The sequence below is a fragment of the Odontesthes bonariensis genome, chromosome 19, assembly GCF_027942865.1.
Source record: "Odontesthes bonariensis isolate fOdoBon6 chromosome 19, fOdoBon6.hap1, whole genome shotgun sequence".
Taxonomy (NCBI): domain Eukaryota; kingdom Metazoa; phylum Chordata; class Actinopteri; order Atheriniformes; family Atherinopsidae; genus Odontesthes; species Odontesthes bonariensis.
Window position 1 is genome coordinate 16297693 of NC_134524.1, and position 22032 is coordinate 16319724.

General features: G+C 36.9%; 2 protein-coding genes across 2 annotated transcripts in view; both read left to right on the forward strand.

Annotated features, from left to right (window-relative positions):
• The window catches only part of LOC142368687 (fibronectin-like), a 104187-nt gene extending 90564 nt beyond the window's left edge, over positions 1 to 13623 (forward strand). Inside the window, exons 7-17 of the mRNA XM_075450883.1 lie at positions 3221 to 3478; positions 4643 to 4900; positions 5451 to 5708; positions 6375 to 6632; positions 7183 to 7440; positions 7991 to 8248; positions 8800 to 9057; positions 9260 to 9517; positions 10992 to 11249; positions 12419 to 12676; positions 13334 to 13623. Coding sequence (XP_075306998.1) covers positions 3221 to 3478; positions 4643 to 4900; positions 5451 to 5708; positions 6375 to 6632; positions 7183 to 7440; positions 7991 to 8248; positions 8800 to 9057; positions 9260 to 9517; positions 10992 to 11249; positions 12419 to 12676; positions 13334 to 13623 — 2870 coding nt within the window. The remainder of the gene's footprint in view (positions 1 to 3220; positions 3479 to 4642; positions 4901 to 5450; positions 5709 to 6374; positions 6633 to 7182; positions 7441 to 7990; positions 8249 to 8799; positions 9058 to 9259; positions 9518 to 10991; positions 11250 to 12418; positions 12677 to 13333) is intronic.
• Positions 13624 to 13858: 235 nt separating this feature from the next.
• Positions 13859 to 14888, forward strand: LOC142368688 (chitinase A1-like). The gene is made up of 3 exons (XM_075450884.1): positions 13859 to 13862; positions 14141 to 14398; positions 14599 to 14888. Exons 1-3 carry the CDS (start codon positions 13859 to 13861, stop codon positions 14886 to 14888), a joined length of 552 nt encoding a protein of 183 aa, XP_075306999.1.
• Positions 14889 to 22032: the final 7144 nt, after the last annotated feature.

The window sequence follows — 22032 nt, forward strand, 5'->3', positions numbered from 1 at the left end:
CTCATTAGCATCAGTAAACACAAAGAAATATTAGCACAAGCATGTCATACTTTTTCTGATCCTCCCTCAAGTGCCTTTCTCACTAAATTTATCGTGGTTTGTTGTTTCAATTGCATGATCAGCCACTAGGGGTTTCATATTGACATTTGCCTGAGCACAATGGCAGGGCAATTTTATTTATAGAGCATAATTCGTACACAAGGTAATTCAAAGTGTTTTACAGCTACATACATCACAAGAAGGCAATAAAATCATTTAAAAAAAATAGCAGCTTCAAAACTTTGAGTCCCATATTTTTAAAGATAATCACTTTGACACTTTTCTCTCCCAGCTCCAATAAATACTCAAAGCTTCAGACCATCAGCACAAAATGAGACCAGTATCACTCTGCAGTGGAATCAAGTGAACAACAATGTCAGCTTTGTTCTCCAGTTTAATGGTACAGAGACAAACATCAGTGCACCAGATGGAGATGGAGCAGTAACTCACACAGTCTCATCTCTCACTGCTGGAACTAAATACACATTCACTCTCTTCTCTGTGTTTGAGAACGTCAGAAGCAGTGGACTACAACTTACAGCCGTCACTGGTGAGAAGTTTCATATCATCAGTGTTTTATGAACCAAGTATATCTTTACAATGTTGAATCTGCGATTGAGACATCAATTAAACATTACAATCTCTTTTCAAGTCCTGAGATGTTCTTTCATTAAAGAGTAGTTTTAAAATTATGCAGCAAATTGTTCCTTCCACTCAAAAGTGCATTTTAGTTACACTGTAGTAGCAGCACTTTCAATGAATAACAGCAGTTGCCAATAATAAAATGCTTTTATCAGTTCCAATTATCTTGGAGGAACATGGGTAAAAGCATGTTTGCATTTTTCTAATCTTAAAATAATGGAAACTATCATTCAGTAAATATTTATACTCAGCAACAACACTCAAACTGTCATAAATGTTTTGAGATAGATGTTTATACAGATCCATGTACATGCATTCTGTTTTCTCATGTATTATAACTGTAATACTGACTTCTCTTCAAAGCTCAATCATCAGTGACATGTGCAATAGAAATTTTGATGATAAAGATTTGATGCACCATGTTTATTAAATTGTTAATTGCTCAATTTTCTCTCCCAGCTCCAATAAATGCTCAAAGCTTCAGACCATCAGCACAAGATGAGACCAGTATCACTCTGCAGTGGAATAAAGTGAACATCAATGTCAGCTTTGTTCTCCAGTTTAATGGTACCACTTTGAACATAGAGGCACCAAATGGAAATGGAACAGTAACTTTCACAGTCTCATCTCTCACTGCTGGGACTAAATACACATTCACTCTCTTCTCTGTGTTTGAGAACATCAGAAGCAGTGGAATCAGTATTACTGCAGTGACTGGTGAGATAATATATATATAATGAATATTTATAACGTTTCTGTCGATAAATTTTAGTTAAATCTCCCTATGAACAGTCTAATTGTCTGACTTTAAAGGCTTCATGTTTCCAATTAAACCACTCTTAAAGTGTTGAAAGACGCATTACTCTGTACTGTATAACAATCAGAAAGAAATGACTCAATTCTCAATTTTTTTTGTCAGCTCCTCAAAACGCACAAGGCTTCAGAAAATCAAGTCAAGATGAGACCAGTATCACTCTGCAGTGGAATAAAGTGAACAACAATGTCAGCTTTGTTCTCCAGTTTAACGGTACAGAGACAAACATCAGTGCACCAGATGGAGATGGAGCAGTAACTCACACAGTCTCATCTCTCACTGCTGGAACTAAATACACATTCACTCTCTTCTATGTCTTTGAGAACGTCAGAAGCAGTGGAGTCAGCACCACTGCAGCTACTGGTAAGATAACTAACTTAATTGCTATGACTCCCAGAATATTACCTCAGACCACCATCATTCGTACTTCCATATATCACCTAATTTAAAAATATCCATCTATCCATCCATCCATCCATTACCTTCCACTTATCTGAGGTCGGGTTTTAGAGGCAACAGCTCCAGGAGGGAAACGGTTGTAAGCCCTCTTCTAGTCCACAAAATGCTTATAGACTGGATAGTCAATCCCATCACCCCTTTTTTAAAGTTTCCCAAGGAGGCTGCGTCATGTTATCCCCTTGTATTTAGGGCACACTCTCCCCTCCCCCATCTTAAAAATGAGAACCACCACCTTGGTCCTTCACTCCACAGACGTTCTCCCAGACTTCAATGTGATATTGAAGAGGCGTGTCAGCCAAGACAACCCCACCATGTCCAGGGCCTTCAGCATCTCAGTGTATCTCCTCTCTTCCCTGCATCTTAATGCAGGGAAGTTTTTTTTAACTACTTTGGCCATTTCTCCCAAGATGATGGACGAGTCTTCCCCAAATCCTTAGACGCTTCGTCCTCAATGAAGGATGTACTGACCAGATTGAGAAGATCATCCACCACCTGACAATATTCTCTGCAACTGTCAGCAGTTCTCCACCCAGGCCACACACAACCTGGGATGGACCGCCAAATTATTTGCATATATATTCTTGAGGCTACCTGAAAGTCCTTCTCCATGGCCTCAGCAAATTCCTCTTACGCCTGGGTTTTACATTCAGTAACCACAAATGCTGCATCCCTTTCAGCCAGTCAGTACCTGTCAGCTGCTTCAGTTTACCCCCGATACAACTAAGCCTCTAAGAACTCCTTTTTCAGCTTGATGGCTTCTCTCCCTGGCGTCCACCAACAGATCCTCGGGTTACTGCCACAGCAGGCATCGACATCCTTTAGGCCACAGCTCTTGGAATCTACATCCACAAGGGAGGTCTTGAACATGGTCCATTCAGATTCCATGTCCCCATCCTCCATAGGTAGCTGAGAACAATTCTGCTGGTAGTGTGAGTTGAAGATCTCATGAATACGGGCCTCCTCTAGACATTCCCAGTTCACCATCACTACCCCTTTGGGACTACCAGGTCTGTCCATCAGACTTCTCCACCAACGTATCCAACTCACCACCAGTTGGTGATTGGTTGACAACTCTTCAGTCAAAAGTGTCCACGACATGCGGTCGTAGGTCTATTGATATGACTATAAAGTTGCTTATCAACCTTTGTCCAAAGGTGGCTTGGTCCCAGGTACAAATATGAACAGCATTATGCTGGAACATAGTGTTTCAATAGCCAAGGTTCATGATTAAATGGGATGAATAAACCTATTCCTTTTCTGTCTCAGCTCCTCAAAATACAGAAAGCTTCAGACCATCAGCACAAAATGAGACCAGCATCACTCTGCAGTGGAAGCAAGTGAACAACAATGTCAGCTTTCTTCTCCAGTTTAATAGTACTGAGACATACATCATTGGACCAGATGGAGATGGAGCAGTAACTCACACAGTCTCATCTCTCACTGCTGGAACTAAATACACATTCACTCTCTTCTCTGTGTTTGAGAACGTCAGAAGCAGTGGAGTCATTATCACAACTAAAACTGGTAAGATGTCTCACTGCATTAATCTGATTACCCAACCTTTGTCCCCTGCTTACTGCCTAAAAGTTTAAGCAGAATCTGTATAACAACTGAAATGAGGGAAATGGATGTTTATCAGATGTCTATCAGCTGTGAGCTCTAAGTGGCAGTTGAGGCTTTTATCGTGATCCAAAGTGCAACATTATACCTCACTGAGACTGAAAATGTAATAAGAAAAATTCTCAAACCATCACCATTTAAGGAAAAAGTGTAATCCTATAGACATAACTGTGCCACTGTGAGCACTGTAAGGCTTATCTTCACATTTTGCTGTGACATTTTTGTTAACATACGGTCAACTTAAAAACAGCCTCCTCTGATTTACATTAGAAATCTTGCACTCAGTTTGCTATGAAGTCTGTGAAGCATTTGTTGGTATCCCTGGAGGCTCTTAGGTAAAAAAAAAAAGCTATTGGTCTATCAGTCAAAAGAGTTCTATTATTGGACAGGATACAAATGTGCGCATGTGTTAATGACAAAAGGATTAAGTAAAATATCTGGGTGCTATGACAGTTTTCCCCCCTTTTTTACGTGCTTAAAGTATTCAGTTCGGGGCCATCTTGTGCTACGGGGATTTAAATTAATGTAGCTGTATGCTGTAATGATAAAAAAGTTAAAACTGTAAAAACAATAAATTGATTTAAAACTGAAAATTATGAAAGTGCTCTGGTTCCACATGTCAGGACATATATAAAACAGGTTAGCCAATCCCATCAAATAAGTAATTTCTTAAAACAAAAATAGGTTACAACCCGAGAACAAACTTCTCGAAATACCTTGAAAATAAGTGATGTTGTGTACAACGTCTTAAAATCACGTTGAGCAGAGTGATTATGGTGTCCTCCACTCTTTTGTGAAGACTGTTTGCTGAACAAGATCTAATGTGTATTCAGTTGGTCTCAGTATTTCAGACCTAATAAGTTTACTTTTGGAGATAGCTGTCTTTTTAAATGGATGATCAGTGATATCTGTAAATGAAAAGCTTATGATCAACTTTAAATACTCTGTCTGTCAACTTCTATTTTCTGACAGTTATGTGTTGTTACAACCAAATCTACGAACTATTATGTTTTCAAATAATGAAGTTTTGATATAGCGTCATACCCCTGATCTCCTTTTCTGTCTCAGCTCCTCAAAATACAGAAAGCTTCAGACCATCAGCACAAAATGAGACCAGTATCACTCTGCAGTGGAATAAAGTGAACAACAATGTCAGCTTTGTTCTCCAGTTTAATGGTACAGAGACAAACATCAGTGCACCAGATGGAGATGGAGCAGTAACTCACACAGTCTCATCTCTCACTGCTGGAACTAAATACACATTCACTCTCTTCTCTGTGTTTGAGAACGTCAGAAGCAGTGGACTACAACTTACAGCTGCCACTGGTGAGAAGTTTCATATCATCAGTGTTTTATGAACCAAGTATATCTGTACAATGTTGTATCTGTTATTGAGACATGAATTAAACATTATATCTCTTTTCAAGTCCTGAGATGTTCTTTAATTAAAGAGTGGTTTTAAAATCAAGCTTCAAATTGGGCCTTCCACTTAAAAACGCATTTTAGTTGCAATGTAGTAGCAGCACTTTAAACGAATAACAGCAGTTGCCGATGATAAAATGCTTTTATCACTTCCAATTATCTTGTAGGAACATGGGTAAAAGCATGTTTGCGTTTTTCTAATCTTACAATAATGGAAACTATCAGTCAGTAAATATTTATACTCAGCAACAACACTCAAACTGTCACAAACGTCTCAAGATACATTTTCATACAGATTCACGTACATGCATTCAGTTGATTGATGTAATATGAGTTTAATACTGAATTATTTCCAAAATAAAATCTTCAGTTATATGTGGAATACAAATGTTGATGTTTCAGCTATTAAATATCATGTTTATTAAATTGTTAATTGCTCAATTTTCTCTCCCAGCTCCAATAAATTCAGAAAGGTTCAGACCATCAGCACAAGATGAGACCAGTATCACTCTGCAGTGGAATAAAGTGAACAACAATGTCAGCTTTGTTCTCCAGTTTAATGGTGTAGAGACAAACATCAGTACACCAGATGGAGATGGAGCAGTAACTCACACAGTCTCATCTCTCACTGCTGGAACTAAATACACATTCACTCTCTTCTCTGTGTTTGAGAACGTCAGAAGCAGTGGACTACAACTTACAGCTGTCACTGGTGAGATATAATTGATAATAAGCGCATTTTCAAACATGAATATCTGCGCATAGTTGCATTCTGTTTGTACCGTAACATCAACATTGTAATGTGTTATGCAGTTTAGATGCAGTTCTTTCATCAAAACGTTGACAAAGAATTATTTTATCAAATCTTGTCTCATTAACTGCTGCCTTTCTATCATCAACAGCAGTTACAAATTGAAACAAAAAGCTCTCATTAGCATCAGTAAACACAAAGAAATATTAGCACAAGCATTTACTACTTTTTCTGATCCTCCAAAAAGCGCCTTTGCCACTAAATTTATTGTAGTTTGTTGTTTCAACTGCATGATCAGCCACTAGGGGTTTCATATTGACCTTTGCGTGAGCACAATGGCAGGGCAATTTTATTTATAGAGCATAATTCGTACACAAGGTAATTCAAAGTGTTTTACAGCTACATACATCACAAGAAGGCAATAAAATCATTTAAAAAAATAAAATAATTAAAAATTAAAAACCCATTCAAAATAATCATTTATTAATTCATTTAAAAATGAAGAGTGCAGATAAAATACTTTCAGGTAATACAATGCTGATGTAGTGTGTACCAGAAATTGTGCAGCTTCAAAACTTTGAGTCCCATATTTTCAAAGATAATCACTTTGACACTTTTCTCTCCCAGCTCCAATTAATACTCAAAGCTTCAGACCATCAGCACAAGATGAGACCAGTATCACTCTGCAGTGGAACCAAGTGAACAACAATGTCAGCTTTGTTCTCCAGTTTAATGGTGCAGAGACAAACATCAGTGCACCAGATGGAGATGGAGCAGTAACTCACACAGTCTCATCTCTCACTGCTGGAACTAAATACACATTCACTCTCTTCTCTGTGTTTGAGAACGTCAGAAGCAGTGGACTACAACTTACAGCCGTCACTGGTGAGAAGTTTCATATCATCAGTGTTTTATGAACCAAGTATATCTGTACAATGTTGTATCTGCTATTGAGACATAAATTAAACATTATATCTCTTTTCAAGTCCTGAGATGTTCTTTAATTAAAGAGTAGTTTTAAAATTATGCAGCAAATTGTGCTTTCAACTTAAAAACGCATTTTTGTTACACTGTAGTAGCAGCACTTTCAATGAATTACAGCAGTTGCCATTGATAAAATGCTTTTTTCAGTTCCAATTATCTTGTAGGAACATGGGTAAATGAATGTTTGCATTTTTCTAATCTTAAAATAATGGAAACTATTAGTCAGTAAATATCTATACTCAGCAACAACACTCAAACTGTCACAAACGTCTCAAGATACATTTTTAAACAAATTCACATACATGCATTCTGTTGATTGATCTAATATGAGTTTAATACTGAATTATTTCCAAAGCACAAATATCAGTTATATGTGGAATAGAAATGTTGATATTTCAGCTGTTAAATACCATGTTTATTAAATTGTTAATTGCTCAATTATCTCTCCCAGCTCCAATAAATGCTCAAAGCTTCAGACCATCAGCACAAGATGAGACCAGTATCACTCTGCAGTGGAATCAAGTGAACAACAATATCAGCTTTGTTCTTCAGTTTAATGGTGCAGAGACAAACATCAGTGCACCAGATGGAGATGGAGCAGTAACTCACACAGTCTCATCTCTCACTGCTGGAACTAAATACACATTCACTCTCTTCTCTGTGTTTGAGAACGTCAGAAGCAGTGGACTACAACTTACAGCTGCCACTGGTGAGAAGTTTCATATCATCAGTGTTTTATGAACCAAAAATATCTGTACAATGTTGTATCTGCTATTGGGACATAAATTAAACATTATAATCTCTTTTCAAGTCCTTAAATGTTCTTTAATTAAAGAGTGGTTTTAAAATCAAGCTTCAAATTGGGCCTTCCACTTCAAAATGCATTTTAGTTACACCTTAGTAGCAGCACTTTCAACAAATAACAGAAGTTGCCGATGATAAAATGTTTTTATCAGTTCCAATTATCTTGTAGGAACATGGGTAAATGAATGTTTGCATTTTTCTGATCTTTCAATAATGGAAACTATCAGTCAGTAAATATCTATACTCAGCAACAACACTCAAACTGTCACAAACGTCTCAAGATACATTTTTATACAGATTCACGTACATGCATTCTGTTGAATGATCTAATATGAGTTTAATACTGAATTACTTCCAAAGCAAAATCATCATGATGTTTGAAATAGAAATGTTGATTATTCAGCTTTTAAATACCATGTTTATTAAATTGTTAATTGCTCAATTTTCTCTCCCAGCTCCAATAAATACTCAAAGCTTCAGACCATCAGCACAAGATGAGACCAGTATCACTCTGCAGTGGAATCAAGTGAACAACAATGTCAGCTTTGTTCTCCAGTTTAATGGTACAGAGACAAACATCAGTGCACCAGATGGAGATGGAGCAGTAACTCACACAGTCTCATCTCTCACTGCTGGAACTAAATACACATTCACTCTCTTCTCTGTGTTTGAGAACGTCAGAAGCAGTGGACTACAACTTACAGCCGTCACTGGTGAGAAGTTTCATATCATCAGTGTTTTATGAACCAAGTATATCTGTACAATGTTGTATCTGCGATTGAGACATAAATTAAACATTATAATCTCTTTTCAAGTCCTGAGATGTTCTTTAATTAAAGAGTGGTTTTAAAATTATGCAGCAAATTGTTCCTTCCACTCAAAAGTGCATTTTAGTTACACTGTAGTAGCAGCACTTTAAAGAAATCACAGCAGTTGCCAATAATAAAATGCTTTTATCAGTTCCAATTAACTTGGAGGAACATGGGTAAAAGCATGTTTGCATTTTTCTAATCTTAAAATAATGGAAACTATCAGTGAGTAAATATCTATACTCAGCAACAACACTCAAACAGTCATAAATGTTTTGAGATAGATGTTTATACAGATCCATGTACATGCATTCTGTTTTCTCATGTATTATAACTGTAATACTGACTTCTCTTCAAAGCTCAATCATCAGTGACATGTGCAATAGAAATTTTGATGATAAAGATTTGATGCACCATGTTTATTAAATTGTTAATTGCTCAATTTTCTCTCCCAGCTCCAATAAATGCTCAAAGCTTCAGACCATCAGCACAAGATGAGACCAGTATCACTCTGCAGTGGAATCAAGTGAACAACAATGTCAGCTTTGTTCTCCAGTTTAATGGTACCACTTTGAACATAGAGGCACCAAATGGAAATGGAACAGTAACTTTCACAGTCTCATCTCTCACTGCTGGGACTAAATACACATTCACTCTCTTCTCTGTGTTTGAGAACATCAGAAGCAGTGGAATCAGTATTACTGCAGTGACTGGTGAGATAATATATATATAATGAATATTTATAACGTTTCTGTCGATAAATTTTAGTTAAATCTCCCTATGAACAGTCTAATTGTCTGACTTTAAAGGCTTCATGTTTCCAATCAAACCAATCTTAAAGTGTTGAAAGACGCATTACTCTGTACTGTATAACAATCAGAAAGAAATGACTCAATTCTCAATTTTTTTTGTCAGCTCCTCAAAACGCACAAGGCTTCAGAAAATCAAGTCAAGATGAGACCAGTATCACTCTGCAGTGGAATAAAGTGAACAACAATGTCAGCTTTGTTCTCCAGTTTAATGGTGCAGAGACAAACATCAGTGCACCAGATGGAGATGGAGCAGTAACTCACACAGTCTCATCTCTCACTGCTGGAACTAAATACACATTCACTCTCTTCTATGTCTTTGAGAACGTCAGAAGCAGTGGAGTCAGCATCACTGCAGCTACTGGTAAGATAACTAACTTAATTGCTATGACTCCCAGAATATTACCTCAGACCACCATCATTCGTACTTCCATATATCACCTAATTTGAAAATATCCATCTATCCATCCATGCATCCATTACCTTCCACTTATCTGAGGTCGGGTTTTAGAGGCAACAGCTCCAGGAGGGAAACGGTTGTAAGCCCTCTTCTAGTCCACAAAATGCTTATAGACTGGATAGTCAATCCCATCACCCCTTTTTTAAAGTTTCCCAAGGAGGCTGCGTCATGTTATCCCCTTGTATTTAGGGCACACTCTCCCCTCCCCCATCTTAAAAATGAGAACCACCACCTTGGTCCTTCACTCCACAGACGTTCTCCCAGACTTCCATGTGATATTGAAGAGACGTGTCAGCCAAGACAACCCCACCATGTCCAGGGCCTTCAGCATCTCAGTGTATCTCCTCTCTTCCCTGCATCTTAATGCGGGGAAGTTTTTTTTAACTACTTTGGCCATTTCTCCCAAGATGATGGACGAGTCTTCCCCAAATCCTTAGATGCTTCGTCCTCAATGAAGGACGTACTGACCAGATTGAGAAGATCATCCACCACCTGACAATATTCTCAGCAACTGTCAGCAGTTCTCCACCCAGGCCACACACAACCTGGGATGGACCGCCAAATTATTTGCATATATATTCTTGAGGCTACCTGAAAGTCCTTCTCCATGGCCTCGGCAAGTTCATCCCACGCCTGGGTTTTACGTTCAGTAACCACCAATGCTGCATCCCTTTTAGCCAGTCAGTACCTGTCAGCTGCTTCAGTTTACCCCCGATACAACTAAAGGTAGGATAGGAGATCCTGGATTTTGAGTCCAGCGAAGCTGCATTTTGAAAATACACAGGTAAAAAGTCCCAACATTTTTCTTCACTTTCCCCCCGAAGGCACGCCTCTAGAGTACATGAACGCGCACGAGCAGCTTGATGGCTTCGCTCCCTGGCGTCCACCAACAGGTCCTCGGGTTACTGCCACAGCAGGCATCGACATCCTTTAGGCCACAGCTCTTGGAATCTACATCCACAAGGGAGGTCTTGAACATGGTCCATTCAGATTCCATGTCCCCATCCTCCATAGGTAGCTGAGAACAATTCTGCTGGTAGTGTGAGTTGAAGATCTCATGAATACGGGCCTCCTCTAGACATTCCCAGTTCACCATCACTACCCCTTTGGGACTACCAGGTCTGTCCATCAGACTTCTCCACCAACGTATCCAACTCACCACCAGTTGGTGATTGGTTGACAACTCTTAAGTCAAAAGTGTCCACGACATGCGGTCGTAGGTCTATTGATATGACTATAAAGTTGCTTATCAACCTTTGTCCAAAGGTGGCTTGGTACCAGGTACAATTATGAACAGCATTATGCTGGAACATAGTGTTTCAATAGCCAAGGATCATGATTTAATGGGATGAATAAACCTATTCCTTTTCTGTCTCAGCTCCTCAAAACACAGAAAGCTTCAGACCATCAGCACAAGATGAGACCAGCATCACTCTGCAGTGGAATCATGTGAACAACAATGTCAGCTTTCTTCTCCAGTTTAATAGTACTGAGACATACATCATTGGACCAGATGGAGATGGAGCAGTAACTCACACAGTCTCATCTCTCACTGCTGGAACTAAATACACATTCACTCTCTTCTCTTTGTTTGAGAACGTCAGAAGCAGTGGAGTCATTATCACAACTAAAACTGGTAAGATGTCTCACTTCATTAATCTGATTGCCCAACCTTTGTCCCCGCTTACTGCCTAAAAGTTTAAGCAGAATCTGTATAACAACTGAAATGAGGGAAATGGATGTTTATCAGATGTCTATCAGCTGTGAGCTCTAAGTGGCAGTTGAGGCTTTTATCGTGATCCAAAGTGCAACATTATACCTCACTGAGACTGAAAATGTAATTAAAAAAATTCTCAAACCATCATCATTTAAGGAAAAAGTGCAATCCTATAGACATAACTGTGCCACTGTGAGCACTGTAAGGCTTATCTTCACATTTTGCTGTGACATTTTTGCTAACATACGGTCAACTTAAAAACAGCCTCCTCTGATTTACATTAGAAATCTTGCACTCAGTTTGCTATGAAGTCTGTGAAGCATTTGTTGGTATCCCTGGAGGCTCTTAGGTAAAAAAAAAAAAAGCTATTGGTCTATCAGTCAAAAGAGTTCTATTATTGGACAGGATACAAATGTGCCCATGTGTTAATGACAAAAGGATTAAGTAAAATATCTGGGTGCTATGACAGTTTTCCCCCCTTTTTTACGTGCTTAAAGTATTCAGTTCGGGGCCATCTTGTGCTACGGGGATTTAAATGAATGTAGCTGTATGCTGTAATTAATTACAAAAAAGTTAAAACTGTAAAAACAATAAATTGATTTAAAACTGAAAATTATGAAAGTGCTCTGGTTCCACATGTCAGGACATGTATAAAAAAGGTTAGCCAATCCCATCAAATAAGTAATTTCTTAAAACAAAAATAGGTTACAACCCGAGAACAAACTTTTCGAAATACCTTGAAAATAAGTGATGTTGTGTACAACGTCTTAAAATCACGTTGAGCAGAGTGATTATAATGTCCTCCACTCTTTTGTGAAGACTGTTTGCTGAACAAGATCTAATGTGTATTCAGTTGGTCTCAGTATTTCGGACCTAATTAGTTTACTTTTGGAGATAGCTGTCTTTTTAAATGGATGATCAGTGATATCTGTAAATGAAAAGCTTATGATCAACTTTAAATACTCTGTCTGTCAACTTCTATTTTCTGACAGTTATGTGTTGTTACAACCAAATCTACAAACTATTATGTTTTTAAATAATGAAGTTTTGATATAGCGTCATACCCCTGATCTCCTTTTCTGTCTCAGCTCCTCAAAACACAGAAAGCTTCAGACCATCAGCACAAAATGAGACCAGTATCACTCTGCAGTGGAATAAAGTGAACAACAATGTCAGCTTTGTTCTCCAGTTTAATGGTACAGAGACAAACATCAGTGCACCAGATGGAGATGGAGCAGTAACTCACACAGTCTCATCTCTCACTGCTGGAACTAAATACACATTCACTCTCTTCTCTGTGTTTGAGAACGTCAGAAGCAGTGGACTACAACTTATAGCTGTTACTGGTGAGATATAATTGATAATAAGCGTATTTTCAAACATGAATATCTGCGCATAGTTGCATTCTTTTTGTACCGTAACATCAACATTGTAATGTGTTATGCAGTTTAGATGCAGTTCTTTCATCAAAACGTTGACAAAGAATTATTTTATCAAATCTTGTCTCATTAACTGCTGCCTTTCTATCATCAACAGCAGTTACAAATTGAAACAAAAAGCTCTCATTAGCATCAGTAAACACAAAGAAATATTATGTCATACTATTTCTGATCCTCCAAAAAGCGCCTTTGCCACTAAATTTATTGTAGTTTGTTGTTTCAACTGCATGATCAGCCACTAGGGGTTTTATATTCACCTTTGCCTGAGCACAATGGCAAGGCAATTTTATTTATAGAGCACAATTCGTACACAAGGTAATTCAAAGTGTTTTACAGCTACATACATCACAAGAAGGCAATAAAATCATTTAAAAAAATAAAATAATTAAAAATTAAAAACCCATTCAAAATAATCATTTATTAATTCATTTAAAAATGAAGAGTGCAGATAAAATACTTTCAGGTAAAACAATGCTGATGTAGTGTGTACCAGAAATTGTACAGCTTCAAAACTTTGAGTCCCATATTTTTAAAGATAATAACTTTGACACTTTTCTCTCCCAGCTCCAATTAATACTCAAAGCTTCAGACCATCAGCACAAGATGAGACCAGTATCACTCTGCAGTGGAACCAAGTGAACAACAATGTCAGTTTTGTTCTCCAGTTTAATGGTACAGAGACAAACATCAGTGCACCAGATGGAGATGGAGCAGTAACTCACACAGTCTCATCTCTCACTGCTGGAACTAAATACACATTCACTCTCTTCTCTGTGTTTGAGAACGTCAGAAGCAGTGGACTACAACTTACAGCCGTCACTGGTGAGAAGTTTCATATCATCAGTGTTTTATGAACCAAGTATATCTGTACAATGTTGAATCTGCTATTGAGACTTAAATTAAACATTATATCTCTTTTCAAGTCCTGAGATGTTCTTTAATTAAAGAGTGGTTTTAAAATTAAGCTGCAAATTGTGCTTTCAACTTAAAAACGCATTTTAGTTACACTGTAGTAGCAGCACTTTCAATGAATTACAGCAGTTGCCATTGATAAAATGCTTTTTTCAGTTCCAATTATCTTGTAGGAACATGGGTAAATGAATGTTTGCATTTTTCTAATCTTAAAATAATGGAAACTATCAGTCAGTAAATATCTATACTCAGCAACAACACTCAAACTGTCACAAACGTCTCAAGATACATTTTTATACAGATTCACGTACATGCATTCTGTTGATTGATCTAATATGAGTTTAATACTGAATTACTTCCAAAGCAAAATCATCATGATGTTTGAAATAGAAATGTTGATGTTTCAGCTGTTAGATACCATGTTTATTAAATTGTTAATTGCTCAATTTTCTCTCCCAGCTCCAATAAATACTCAAAGCTTCAGACCATCAGCACAAGATGAGACCAGTATCACTATGCAGTGGAATCAAGTGAACAACAATGTCAGCTTTGTTCTCCAGTTTAATGGTACCACTTTGAACATAGAGGCACCAAATGGAAATGGAACAGTAACTTTCACAGTCTCATCTCTCACTGCTGGGACTAAATACACATTCACTCTCTTCTCTGTGTTTGAGAACGTCAGAAGCAGTGGAATCAGTATTACTGCAGTGACTGGTGAGATAATATATATAATGAATATTTATAACGTTTCTGTCGATAAATTTTAGGTAAATCTCCCTATGAACAGTCTAATTGTCTGACTTTAAAGGCTTCATGTTTCCAATCAAACCACTCTTAAAGTGTTGAAAGACGCATTACTCTGTACTGTATAACAATCAGAAAGAAATGACTCAATTCTCAATTTTTTTTGTCAGCTCCTCAAAACGCACAAGGCTTCAGAAAATCAAGTCAAAATGAGACCAGTATCACTCTGCAGTGGAATCAAGTGAACAACAATGTCAGCTTTGTTCTCCAGTTTAATGGTGCAGAGACAAACATCAGTGCAGCAGATGGAGATGGAGCAGTAACTCACACAGTCTCATCTCTCACTGCTGGAACTAAATACACATTCACTCTCTTCTCTGTGTTTGAGAACGTCAGAAGCAGTGGACTACAACTTACAGCCGTCACTGGTGAGAAGTTTCATATCATCAGTGTTTTATGAACCAAGTATATCTGTACAATGTTGTATCTGCTATTGAGACATAAATTAAACATTATAATCTCTTTTCAAGTCCTGAGATGTTCTTTAATTAAAGAGTGGTTTTAAAATTATGCAGCAAATTGTTCCTTCCACTCAAAAGTGCATTTTAGTTACACTGTAGTAGCAGCACTTTAAACAAATCACAGCAGTTGCCAATAATAAAATGCTTTTATCAGTTCCAATTAACTTGGAGGAACATGGGTAAATGCATGTTTGCATTTTTCTAATCTTAAAATAATGGAAACTATCAGTCAGTAAATATTTATACTCAGCAACAACACTCAAACAGTCATAAATGTTTTGAGATAGATGTTTATACAGATCCATGTACATGCATTCTGTTTTCTCATGAATTATAACTGTAATACTGACTTCTCTTCAAAGCTCAATCATCAGTGACATGTGCAATAGAAATTTTGATGATAAAGATTTGATGCACCATGTTTATTAAATTGTTAATTGCTCAATTTTCTCTCCCAGCTCCAATAAATACTCAAAGCTTCAGACCATCAGCACAAAATGAGACCAGTATCACTCTGCAGTGGAATCAAGTGAACAACAATGTCAGCTTTGTTCTCCAGTTTAATGGTGCAGAGACAAACATCAGTGCACCAGATGGAGATGGAGCAGTAACTCACACAGTCTCATCTCTCACTGCTGGAACTAAATACACATTCACTCTCTTCTCTGTGTTTGAGAACGTCAGAAGCAGTGGACTACAACTTACAGCTGCCACTGGTGAGAAGTTTCATATCATCAGTGTTTTATGAACCAAAAATATCTGTACAATGTTGAATTTGCTATTGGGACATGAATTAAACATTATAATCTCTTTTCAAGTCCTTAAATGTTCTTTAATTAAAGAGTGGTTTTAAAATCAAGCTTTAAATTGGGCCTTCCACTTCAAGATACACCTTAGTAGCAGCACTTTCAACAAATAACAGCAGTTACCGATGATAAAATGTTTTTATCAGATCCAATTAACTTGTAGGAACATGGGTAAATGAATGTTTGCATTTTTCTGATCTTTCAATAATGGAAACTTTCAGTCAGTAAATATCTATACTCAGCAACAACACTCAAACTGTCACAAACGTCTCAAGATACATTTTTATACAGATTCACGTACATGCATTCTGTTGATTGATCTAATATGAGTTTAATACTGAATTACTTCCAAAGCAAAATCATTAGTGATGTTTGAAAAAGAAATGTTGATATTTCAGCTGTTAAATACCATGTTTATTAAATTGTTAATTGCTCAATTTTCTCTCCCAGCTCCAATAAATACTCAAAGCTTCAGACCATCAGCACAAAATGAGACCAGTATCACTCTGCAGTGGAATAAAGTGAACAACAATGTCAGCTTTGTTCTCCAGTTTAATGGTACAGAGACAAACATCAGTGCACCAGATGGAGATGGAGCAGTAACTCACACAGTGTCATCTCTCACTGCTGGAACTAAATACACATTCACTCTCTTCTCTGTGTTTGAGAACGTCAGAAGCAGTGGACTACAACTTACAGCTGTTACTGGTGAGATATAATTGATAATAAGCGCATTTTCAAACATGAATATCTGTGCTTAGTTGCATTCTGTTTGTACCGTAACATCAACATTGTAATGTATTATGCAGTTTAGATGCAGTTCTTTCATCAAAAAGTTGACAAAGAATTATTTTACCAAATCTTGTCTCATTAACTGCTGCCTTTTTATCATCAACAGCAGTTACAAATTGAAAAAAAAGCTCTCATTAGCATCAGTAAACACAAAGAAATATTAGCACAAGCATGTCATACTTTTTCTGATCCTCCCTCAAGCGCCTTTCTCACTAAATTTATTGTGGTTTGTTGTTTCAACTGCATGATCAGCCACTAGGGGTTTTATATTGACCTTTGCCTGAGCACAATGCTGATGTAGTGTGTACCAGAAATGGTGCAGCTTCAAAACTTTGAGTCCCATATTTTCAAAGATAATCACTTTTACACTTTTCTCTCCCAGCTCCAATTAATACTCAAAGCTTCAGACCATCATCACAAGATGAGACCAGTATCACTCTGCAGTGGAACCAAGTGAACAACAATGTCAGCTTTGTTCTCCAGTTTAATGGTGCAGAGACAAACATCAGTGCACCAGATGGAGATGGAGCAGTAACTCACACAGTCTCATCTCTCACTGCTGGAAGTAAATACACATTCACTCTCTTCTCTGTGTTTGAGAACGTCAGAAGCAGTGGACTACAACTTACAGCCGTCACTGGTGAGAAGTTTCATATCATCAGTGTTTTATGAACCAAGTATATCTGTACAATGTTGTATCTGCTATTGAGACTTAAATTAAACATTATATCTCTTTTCAAGTCCTGAGATGTTCTTTAATTAAAGAGTGGTTTTAAAATTAAGCTGCAAATTGTGCTTTCAACTTAAAAACGCATTTTAGTTACACTGTAGTAGCAGCACTTTCAATGAATTACAGCAGTTGCCATTGATAAAATGCTTTTTTCAGTTCCAATTATCTTGTAGGAACATGGGTAAATGAATGTTTGCATTTTTCTAATCTTAAAATAATGGAAACTATCAGTCAGTAAATATCTATACTCAGCAACAACACTCAAACTGTCACAAACGTCTCAAGATACATTTTTATACAGATTCACGTACATGCATTCTGTTGATTGATCTAATATGAGTTTAATACTGAATTACTTCCAAAGCAAAATCATCATGATGTTTGAAATAGAAATGTTGATGTTTCAGCTGTTAGATACCATGTTTATTAAATTGTTAATTGCTCAATTTTCTCTCCCAGCTCCAATAAATACTCAAAGCTTCAGACCATCAGCACAAGATGAGACCAGTATCACTATGCAGTGGAATCAAGTGAACAACAATGTCAGCTTTGTTCTCCAGTTTAATGGTACCACTTTGAACATAGAGGCACCAAATGGAAATGGAACAGTAACTTTCACAGTCTCATCTCTCACTGCTGGGACTAAATACACATTCACTCTCTTCTCTGTGTTTGAGAACGTCAGAAGCAGTGGAATCAGTATTACTGCAGTGACTGGTGAGATAATATATATAATGAATATTTATAACGTTTCTGTCGATAAATTTTAGGTAAATCTCCCTATGAACAGTCTAATTGTCTGACTTTAAAGGCTTCATGTTTCCAATCAAACCACTCTTAAAGTGTTGAAAGACGCATTACTCTGTACTGTATAACAATCAGAAAGAAATGACTCAATTCTCAATTTTTTTTGTCAGCTCCTCAAAACGCACAAGGCTTCAGAAAATCAAGTCAAAATGAGACCAGTATCACTCTGCAGTGGAATCAAGTGAACAACAATGTCAGCTTTGTTCTCCAGTTTAATGGTGCAGAGACAAACATCAGTGCAGCAGATGGAGATGGAGCAGTAACTCACACAGTCTCATCTCTCACTGCTGGAACTAAATACACATTCACTCTCTTCTCTGTGTTTGAGAACGTCAGAAGCAGTGGACTACAACTTACAGCCGTCACTGGTGAGAAGTTTCATATCATCAGTGTTTTATGAACCAAGTATATCTGTACAATGTTGTATCTGCTATTGAGACATAAATTAAACATTATAATCTCTTTTCAAGTCCTGAGATGTTCTTTAATTAAAGAGTGGTTTTAAAATTATGCAGCAAATTGTTCCTTCCACTCAAAAGTGCATTTTAGTTACACTGTAGTAGCAGCACTTTAAACAAATCACAGCAGTTGCCAATAATAAAATGCTTTTATCAGTTCCAATTAACTTGGAGGAACATGGGTAAATGCATGTTTGCATTTTTCTAATCTTAAAATAATGGAAACTATCAGTCAGTAAATATTTATACTCAGCAACAACACTCAAACAGTCATAAATGTTTTGAGATAGATGTTTATACAGATCCATGTACATGCATTCTGTTTTCTCATGAATTATAACTGTAATACTGACTTCTCTTCAAAGCTCAATCATCAGTGACATGTGCAATAGAAATTTTGATGATAAAGATTTGATGCACCATGTTTATTAAATTGTTAATTGCTCAATTTTCTCTCCCAGCTCCAATAAATACTCAAAGCTTCAGACCATCAGCACAAAATGAGACCAGTATCACTCTGCAGTGGAATCAAGTGAACAACAATGTCAGCTTTGTTCTCCAGTTTAATGGTGCAGAGACAAACATCAGTGCACCAGATGGAGATGGAGCAGTAACTCACACAGTCTCATCTCTCACTGCTGGAACTAAATACACATTCACTCTCTTCTCTGTGTTTGAGAACGTCAGAAGCAGTGGACTACAACTTACAGCTGCCACTGGTGAGAAGTTTCATATCATCAGTGTTTTATGAACCAAAAATATCTGTACAATGTTGAATTTGCTATTGGGACATGAATTAAACATTATAATCTCTTTTCAAGTCCTTAAATGTTCTTTAATTAAAGAGTGGTTTTAAAATCAAGCTTTAAATTGGGCCTTCCACTTCAAGATACACCTTAGTAGCAGCACTTTCAACAAATAACAGCAGTTACCGATGATAAAATGTTTTTATCAGATCCAATTAACTTGTAGGAACATGGGTAAATGAATGTTTGCATTTTTCTGATCTTTCAATAATGGAAACTTTCAGTCAGTAAATATCTATACTCAGCAACAACACTCAAACTGTCACAAACGTCTCAAGATACATTTTTATACAGATTCACGTACATGCATTCTGTTGATTGATCTAATATGAGTTTAATACTGAATTACTTCCAAAGCAAAATCATTAGTGATGTTTGAAAAAGAAATGTTGATATTTCAGCTGTTAAATACCATGTTTATTAAATTGTTAATTGCTCAATTTTCTCTCCCAGCTCCAATAAATACTCAAAGCTTCAGACCATCAGCACAAAATGAGACCAGTATCACTCTGCAGTGGAATAAAGTGAACAACAATGTCAGCTTTGTTCTCCAGTTTAATGGTACAGAGACAAACATCAGTGCACCAGATGGAGATGGAGCAGTAACTCACACAGTGTCATCTCTCACTGCTGGAACTAAATACACATTCACTCTCTTCTCTGTGTTTGAGAACGTCAGAAGCAGTGGACTACAACTTACAGCTGTTACTGGTGAGATATAATTGATAATAAGCGCATTTTCAAACATGAATATCTGTGCTTAGTTGCATTCTGTTTGTACCGTAACATCAACATTGTAATGTATTATGCAGTTTAGATGCAGTTCTTTCATCAAAAAGTTGACAAAGAATTATTTTACCAAATCTTGTCTCATTAACTGCTGCCTTTTTATCATCAACAGCAGTTACAAATTGAAAAAAAAGCTCTCATTAGCATCAGTAAACACAAAGAAATATTAGCACAAGCATGTCATACTTTTTCTGATCCTCCCTCAAGCGCCTTTCTCACTAAATTTATTGTGGTTTGTTGTTTCAACTGCATGATCAGCCACTAGGGGTTTTATATTGACCTTTGCCTGAGCACAATGCTGATGTAGTGTGTACCAGAAATGGTGCAGCTTCAAAACTTTGAGTCCCATATTTTCAAAGATAATCACTTTTACACTTTTCTCTCCCAGCTCCAATTAATACTCAAAGCTTCAGACCATCATCACAAGATGAGACCAGTATCACTCTGCAGTGGAACCAAGTGAACAACAATGTCAGCTTTGTTCTCCAGTTTAATGGTGCAGAGACAAACATCAGTGCACCAGATGGAGATGGAGCAGTAACTCACACAGTCTCATCTCTCACTGCTGGAAGTAAATACACATTCACTCTCTTCTCTGTGTTTGAGAACGTCAGAAGCAGTGGACTACAACTTACAGCCGTCACTGGTGAGAAGTTTAATGTGATCAGTGTTTTATGAACCAACTATATCTGTACAATGTTGTATCTGCTATTGAGACATAAATAAAACATTATATCTCTTTTCAAGTCCTGAGATGTTCTTTAATTAAAGAGTGGTTTTAAAATTAAGCTGCAAATTGTGCTTTCAACTTAAAAACGCATTTTAGTTACACTGTAGTAGCAGCACTTTCAATGAATAACAGCAGTTGCCAATAATAAAATGTTTTTTTCAGTTCCAATTATCTTGTAGGAACATGGGTAAATGAATGTTTGCATTTTTCTAATCTTAAAATAATGTAAACTATCAGTCAGTAAATATCTATACTCAGCAACAACACTCAAACTGTCACAAACGTCTCAAGATACATTTTTAAACAGAGTCACGTACATGCATTCTGTTGATTGATCTAATATGAGTTTAATACTGAATTATTTCCAAAGCACAAATATCAGTTATATGTGGAATACAAATGTTTATTTTTCAGCTCTTAAATACCATGTTTATTAAATTGTTAATTTCTCAATTTTCTCTCCCAGCTCCAATAAATACTCAAAGCTTCAGACCATCAGCACAAAATGAGACCAGTATCACTCTGCAGTGGAATCAAGTGAACAACAATGTCAGCTTTGTTCTCCAGTTTAATGGTGCAGAGACAAACATCAGTGCACCAGATGGAGATGGAGCAGTAACTCACACAGTCTCATCTCTCACTGCTGGAACTAAATACACATTCACTCTCTTCTCTGTGTTTGAGAACGTCAGAAGCAGTGGACTACAACTTACAGCCGTCACTGGTGAGAAGTTTAATGTGATCAGTGTTTTATGAACCAACTATATCTGTACAATGTTGTATCTGCTATTGAGACATAAATAAAACATTATATCTCTTTTCAAGTCCTGAGATGTTCTTTAATTAAAGAGTGGTTTTAAAATTAAGCTGCAAATTGTGCTTTCAACTTAAAAACGCATTTTAGTTACACTGTAGTAGCAGCACTTTCAATGAATAACAGCAGTTGCCAATAATAAAATGTTTTTTTCAGTTCCAATTATCTTGTAGGAACATGGGTAAATGAATGTTTGCATTTTTCTAATCTTAAAATAATGGAAACTATCAGTCAGTAAATATCTATACTCAGCAACAACACTCAAACTGTCACAAACGTCTCAAGATACATTTTTAAACAGAGTCACGTACATGCATTCTGTTGATTGATCTAATATGAGTTTAATACTGA